Below are 7,415 nucleotides of genomic sequence, written 5' to 3'. Positions count from 1 at the left end.
CATGAATTCAATGCTAGCATAGCTTCTGTAATAGTTTAGTTTCGTAGCATATCTTACAGTTAGCATGCTAATATGCTAGTGTGCTAGTATAAAGGGTCTCAGTAATGCTAACTGCCACCCAGAACCCCCGGAAAGCCTTTTTGTTTCCATTTATATATAAAGCAGTGGTAGTAAACGTAGCTCATAGTGCCTCTATAGCAGCTCCCTGTGGCATTGATAAGTTATATTTTAGCATCTATAATTGATCTAAAGTGATTCTAACATTGTCCTACTGTAAAAATATGATAGCAGATAGTCTGGAGTCTCATTAGCTAGGCTAGCTCTGGACCGCTTTCATGCTCTATAAGATGCTTTTAAGTTTATTTGCAGGTTAATTGTTGAGAATCTTTTTCAAAATAACATAAAAAACATTTCATTCGCATTTGATTTTTATTGCAGGAGTGAAATCGATGTGAAGAGAAGAAGTCTTAACACAGATATAAGTTTACTGAAAACAAATGAGACTGAATAACTGAAGAGACATTAAACAACACAAAGTCAGAAAATAACTATTAAAATACATAACTTTTACAAATATAAAAAATGTCCCAGATACAGTTTAAAACCCAGTGCAAGTATTTCTGTTTTACCACAGAGAGAACCGAACAGACGCTCAGAGACCTGTGTGCAACGTATATCCGGGTCATTGTCTGAATGGCCACGCCCACTTTTGGCTGAAACAAGTGCTAAAAGCGGCAACTTTTACACAAACAACAAAAAAAGAGTACCGTAAAACTTCCAATAAAAGCAGGGTTATAGATTCTCCACAATTCAATCGTTCACTATATTTTACGAAAACGATCAATACCAAAGTTTTAACGTTAATTCATTCCTACTTACCGGTAAACAAGAGAGACGGAAAAAAACCTCTGAAGCATCATGATAATCGTGTTAGTTGTCAAATTTGCTGAACAAACCTCAAGAGAAGCAGCAGTTAGAGTTTAGTTTAGTAAAGGAATTAAAGGCCTGTCCCAAACAGAGGCCTGTCCCAAATAAAGGCAGGGGGAGTTCAGTGATTTAAGCAAATAAAGGCCCGGGCTATTATTAGAAGTTTTACGGTATATGTTTTTTAAAGTTTGACGTGTGAAATCTTCAAGCTGCAACACAAGTGCATAGTTTGATTCTCGTGAGTCCGACGGCCCTCCGAGGTTAACATGTAGTTTGTTTATATGCTAAAAAAAAAAAAAAAGCTAATGATAGTTTAACTGAAAAAGGTTTTGTTGTCTAAAAGCACTGAACTGGTCATTTTGACAGATTGTCTGAATTAAAATCCAGAAACAAGCTTCATTTATTAACAGAAACAGCTGCATTGAGTTACAGAAGCTTAACAGGAAGTGACGTCTTTAGCTTTCAGTCTACATGTCGTAAACCATGCTAACGTTAGCATTTTAAGATTAGCTAAGGTTTGCGTTATGGTAACATTTGTGTTTGTGCATTAATGTGCACTGTCCCCATAAGATAAAAACAGTTAGCATGTTGGTATGAATCCGATCATTAATGCTAGCCAAAATTTGCTAACAGCAGATGCTAATGTTGGCAGAATGAGTTAGTTTAAGGAGTATCTTGTTGTTGGCATCAGGATTCATCTCATGAGGTCCACCTGAACCAGAATTCATGACAATCCATCCAATAATTGTTGAGATAGTAGTGGCTAATGCTAACGCTAAAATCAACAGTAACAGACTCGTCCATGTCAGGAAAAGCTACAGTAAAGTAGGGAAACTGAAGGAAACAGAGATGTGACAGTTCCAGAAGTTTTAAACCAAGAGAAGGCACTTATTCAGGTCCAGTGTGTAGAGACCACAACAGGTCGTGGTTTCTCTACTGAACTGCCTGTCGCTCCACCTCGGCCATGGAGACGAAGCGTGGACGACGACGAACTCGTCTCTTGGTGTTGTGTTTGTGGTTCCTCTGGTACATGTCTGCAATGAAGAAGACAATGAAGAAAAGTGTCTCCTCAGTTAATTCAACAAAAAAACAGCGACATGCAAAACATTCAGCTCAGAGAAGATGTTTTCAAGTTTGTATTAAAGTAATAAAAACAACACACAGCAACTTGTTTAGGACTCACAAATCTGGACCTGGAACTTGTTGGTCATGACTTGGGATTTTACTGTCTTGATTCCAGACTTACCAGATGGACTTGGAACTTGTTTTGGGACTGGATTTTGGATCCAGTTTGACTTGACTTTGTGACCTTCCTATTTTAACTTAACCCATTTTGATTCGGGACCTGATTGAGGAAGTAATTTGGATCTGGACAAACTCACTTGACTTGAGACTTAACTTTCGTGTCTTGCGACTGGATTTGTGACTTTACTTTGGGATCTTCCTATCCATACTTGAGACATCTAATGGGACTTACCTGTCTTGCTTCGGAATTTATTTTAGGGACTAGTCTTGACACTGGTCCTGAATTGGGACTTTAATTTGGGACATTCCTGTCTAAATTGGGGATTGCCAATTATGATTGTGTTTGGACTTGACTAAGGATGTAACTTGCAACTTACTTGTGCTTTCCCAGGATATGAATTTGAAGGGACTTGATGTTGGAACCTTCCTGTCTAACTTAGGGATTGCCAATCTTGATTTGAGACTTGACTTAGTAAGTGACTTCGGACTTACTTGTCTTGAGACTTACCTTTCATGCCTTGGGACTGGATTTAGGTCTTACCTGTCTGTCTTTAACTTGGTACGTGACGTAAGACTTAACTTTCTTGACTCGGGACTTGACTTTGTACTTGTCTTAGGATCTGTCTAAGGGTGTGACTGGGGACTTAACAGTGATCACCCAGGATTTGACTTGGAAGTTGACTCTGGACTTGCATAAGACTCCAGGAGGTGACAGAAAGAAGTACCTTTGAAGCTGATGACGTACTGTCTTTGGCCTTTCGCCACTTTGACGTCTGCTGTTCTGTTGGACAGAAACACCTCCTCCAGCATCCGCGATGACACTGATGTGCTGCGCTGCTTTTCATCCTGGGGTAGGCAGAGACGGGTTAGCATAGTCGCTACCATGTTAATCTTATGATCCCAGTCAACACTGATTTGATTTAGAGGTCGAAAGACATCTAATCCTTTGGGTTAAAACTGACTCACCGGCAGTCCGTACTCCACCCAGTTCCCTTGGTCCCCCTTGTAGTACCACAGCCACTGCGTTGTCAGGGTGTAGTGAGGCGGTTTTGTTACCGAGGACACTGTAGAGAGACGGCGAACGGGCTGCAAGCCCTGCCTCATTGTTTGGAAGTCGATGGGGTGATTGCTGCAGCTGAAAACAGAAAAGTGTCAGTCGGCGCCTCATCAACAGCAGATCATCTTCAAACCTGCACGACGGTGACCTCTGACCTCTGGGTCTTCGACGGGTCACAGAAATCTCGCTCGATGTCCTCCATGTGCTGCAGGTCCGTCCAGGTGACGCCATCAAACACCTCCCACTTGTAGGGCAGGTGGAAGTGAACGCGGCGGCACTCGTCTACACACAAAGAGATGAGAACTTAGAATTTGAAGGCACTAAATCCTACTGACTGGACCTTTAAAGGTTACTGAAATAAAATCTGAGTCTGCCGTTTTTCCAGTTAGTTTACAGGAAATCAACATATTTAACCGTTTTGTTTCGTGTGAACTTGATTCACTCAGAGTTTAAACTGACACTTTGCTACCATCTTGCAGAGTTTAAAGGAAACTGCAGGGGAATGTTTCCTCTCAGTGTTTCAGTGTGATGAAGATGAAGATGAAGATGAAGTTGAAGATGAAATGAACATGAACATGAAGATGAACATGAACATGAAAGTGAACTCACTCTGGAACTTGCAGCTGTTTCGGATGAAGTGCAGGCAGATGTTGTTCCTGTCGTCCGTCTGAGGCATCCACGAAGAATCTGTTAAATTCTCTGACAGAAACACAAACAAACAAACGTCAACACGAGCTGGAGATCGATGGAGGAGAAACATCTGTCCATACAGGTGTGTTCTGTCACCTGTGGAGGTCGAGGCGGCGGCGGCGGCGGCGAGGTGGTGGATGTTCCTGTACATGAAGGGCAGCTCCCGGATGATGTCTCCGCTCAGCCCTCTCTCCTCCAACATGCGGCGGCCGTGCTGGTCGATGGCGTGCTGCCGTTTGCACTTGAGCCCGAACATGCAGTCGCCCTGAACGAAGTGCTGGCACAGGTGAACTTTGGTGCAGCTCTCTTGGAAGGTGCAGCTGCCGTGAGGACCGGATCCTCGGTTATAGTGCGAACACACCTGAGAGGACAGGAAATACGGACACGTTACACCTGTGAGGAGCCAAACACCTGACGGACCGACCAATGAAAACAAGGAAAACTCAAAGAAATGTTTTCTTGTATTAATGAGTTAACATCTCATTATTAAGATTTTTATTAGTTATTCTCTCATTATATAATCATTATTTATTATAACGTATGAATGTTATAATTATGTGATTTCAGAAACGCCCCTCGTAATCGTTTTCCATAATCATGACGTAATAAGTTTTTGTCGTTTTTTCTTCTTTTTATGTCTTTATTTTGATAGGACAAGTGAAGACAGGAAGTTTTCTCATAATCATTAGCTATGAATTTTGTAATTATCAGAAAGTGATGAAGATGAATTTAATTTAATTTTAGATGTTGGCTCATTAAAAGAAAACATATTTTCTTTCTTTGATATAAAGGAACCTGTTTTACCTCTCTGGACTCTTTTATATTTTTTTATTTTTTTTGTTCTTTTTGTTCTTTTATTATTTTATTTTCTTTACTTTGCTTCTTGTTTTAAAACCTCTCGTTCTGTTTGAGGTTCTTCAGGCTTCTGTTCTTCTCTTTGGATTTTTACTGCGTTAATAACACCTGAGTCACTGAATCGTCCAATCAGAGTGAAGGATCCTCGTCCACTGAAACCAGGACAGAAGCTACTCTGGTCCAGATCTTTCCGGACGAGAGAATGAAAGAAAACACACAAACAGAACAACAAACATGTTTACAGAGTAAACAAACAACATGAATACGGCCCGAAAACTTAACATCAAAAATCAAATATTTGTTTACATAAACAAACAAGATAATGAAATGAGAGTTTTGTATCAGTCAGGCTCCACATACAACCACCTGAGCATCACGTGTGTCTCAGGAGTGTCTCAGGTCTGTCTTAGGTGTGTCTCAGGTGTGTCTCAGGTGTATCTCAGGTGTGTCTCAGGTGTGTCTAGGTGTGTGTCAGGTGTATCAGAGGTGTATCTCAGGTGTGTGTCAGGTGTGTGTGTTACCTCCGGCAGCAGCGATGGGTCATTCTGCAGCAGCAGCACAAACAGGTCGTCTTCGTTGAGCTCGTGCAGCGTGAACTCTCTGAGTAATCGATAGTTGTGATCTGAACGGATGTCGTGGGAGAATTTACACGACTTCCTGCGACAAACAACAGAACTGATTGTGATCAATACATTATATTTAATATACCTATAACAGTTATTGATCATACACTGCCACATTACTAATGTAATGAGTGTGTTTTTATAACAACAACAACAAACTGCAGACTGATGTTATCGGTGTCCTCAACAGATCAATACATTAATTGATAGATCAGTTATTAGCTAACGAGGAGTTTAAGGACCATAAAATGTTCACTTGATGTTTTATTGTTTTGACTTTAACATGTTCATCTCTGGACTCTCACTTACAAAATAAATAAAATATTAGAATTATTGATCCATTAAAGGTGGAGCTCATTGATCAATGACTTTATATTAATACATTATTTATTCAGTTAGATTTATATTTTGCATTAATAATGTGAATCTGTTCATAAAAGCTGTTCTTACAAACAGAACTTAAATATATTCTCATATCTCATCTGTTCTAAATATTGATAAGTTTCATTTATCAGGAATAATCGATAATCGATACTTATTAATGAGACACATCCGTCCTCATGCTGTAAACATTCCGGTGAAAACGTTTGTTTCTGTTTTGTTTCTAAGTTTCATTTATCTGGAAATCAAATCAGCTGTTCAATGACGTCAGTGTGCGTCGTGATGTCATCACCCTGGATGTTTTATGACTTTAACAAATGTTTGATTTCAGTTATTGATCAGAGATAATCAATAATCAGTCAATAATCAACAGCTTCACTTTGTTGTCTCCAGTGTGTGTGATCCGTCCGCGGCGGAGGGATACTGTTATATAGTCCGGGCTCACTGCTGCTGTTTCACAGCTACGGAAGCCCGGAGGAGAATTTAAACAAATCAATAAATAAAATCCGGGTTTTAACGAGCAGGTGGAGAGAGACAACCCTCACACACCTGAGCGCGCGGCTCACCTGCCCTTCCCGAACCTGCAGTTTCCGTAGATGAAGAACTTGCAGAGGTGCAGCTGCTGGCAGTCCCCGCCCCCCTCCCGGCCGGACCCGGTGCACTCGTCCCGGCCGTACCTGGCGCACAGCCTCAGGTCGGTCCTGGCGACCACCGTGCAGTCCTCCAGCCGCTCTCCGCCGGCCGCCGCCGGGCCGCGGACCAGCAGGAAGCGGGGACACTGCTGGATGATGAAGTTGAACTCTTTTTCACTGATGTCGCAGCGCTGCAGCAGCTTCCGGTGCAGCTGCAGCGGCTGCATGGCTCCACTGCTGCCGCACAGCAGGCTGGTGGCCGCCAGCACCTCACGGCTGTACATGGTCCCGGATCAGAGGAGTCCCAGATACTGGACTCACCGAGGAGGAGCAGGGAGGTACACCTCTCCGCCACTTCCGCCCACAGACTGTCAGAATAAAAGCACCCCTACAGAGTGAGGGCTGGCAGCCAATCACAGCAGCTCTTATTGTTACTGACAAAGAAACAAAAACCGACCTCTGATCGGTTAAATATCAGCTGATTATTATTATTATTATTATTATTATTATTAGTCTCTAAAAGGAGCCAGAGCCTTCAGTTACCAAGCTCCTCTCCTGTGGAACCAGCTTCCAGTTGTGGTTCTGGAGGCAGACACCCTCACCACATTCAAGAGTAGGCTTAAGACATTCCTCTTTGATAAAGCTTATAGTTAGGGCTGGATCAGGTGAGTCCTGAACCATCCTTCAGTTCCTGCTTTAGGTTTAGACCAGGTCCTGGTTGTGCTGCTGTTGATTTGATCGAAGCAGCTTCCAGTCCAGTGTGTTTATGGGACTGTGATCACTTTGGTAGTTTGTCCAGGAGGTGGCAGTGTTGCTGTGCAGCTGAATGTTGAGTCATGTGAATTTCCAATGAAATTAATGAATTGTATTATTAATTATATAATAATTATATAACTAATTGCTGAATTGGGAGACTAACCATGAGTGTAGTAGCTGGAACGACAGCAGACTTCAGCAGCTCTTGAGCAGAGGTCAGTATGTGCTCTGGTTTTTCTTTATAATGCA

At 41.9% G+C, this 7,415-nt stretch overlaps 1 protein-coding gene across 1 annotated transcript; it reads right to left on the bottom strand.

Annotated features, from left to right (window-relative positions):
• Positions 1-410: 410 nt before the first annotated feature.
• parp12b (poly (ADP-ribose) polymerase family, member 12b) lies at positions 411-6,758 on the bottom strand. The gene is made up of 8 exons (XM_051393083.1): positions 6,345-6,758; positions 5,296-5,431; positions 4,016-4,280; positions 3,839-3,928; positions 3,385-3,511; positions 3,139-3,307; positions 2,898-3,018; positions 411-1,961 (listed from the first exon to the last, which is right to left on the bottom strand). Exons 1-8 carry the CDS (start codon positions 6,692-6,694, stop codon positions 1,861-1,863), a joined length of 1,359 nt encoding a protein of 452 aa, XP_051249043.1. The 5' UTR covers positions 6,695-6,758; the 3' UTR covers positions 411-1,860.
• Positions 6,759-7,415: the final 657 nt, after the last annotated feature.

Source organism: Dicentrarchus labrax, unplaced genomic scaffold (genome assembly GCF_905237075.1).
Source record: "Dicentrarchus labrax unplaced genomic scaffold, dlabrax2021, whole genome shotgun sequence".
NCBI lineage: Eukaryota > Metazoa > Chordata > Actinopteri > Moronidae > Dicentrarchus > Dicentrarchus labrax.
This window is presented reverse-complemented; position numbering and strand designations above follow the sequence as displayed.

What these genes read in the sequence shown, in the direction of transcription:
- parp12b (XM_051393083.1), bottom strand. Translation starts at nt 6,694, where the DNA reads ATGTACAGCCGTGAGGTGCTGGCGGCCACCAGCCTGCTGTGCGGCAGC. An exon ending in CGCCGCCTCGACCTCCACAG is followed by an intron (nt 3,929 to 4,015) that starts GTGACAGAACAC and finishes TGTTTCTGTCAG; the next exon opens with AGAATTTAACAGATTCTTCG. An exon ending in AAACAGCTGCAAGTTCCAGA is followed by an intron (nt 3,512 to 3,838) that starts GTGAGTTCACTT and finishes CTTTGTGTGTAG; the next exon opens with ACGAGTGCCGCCGCGTTCAC.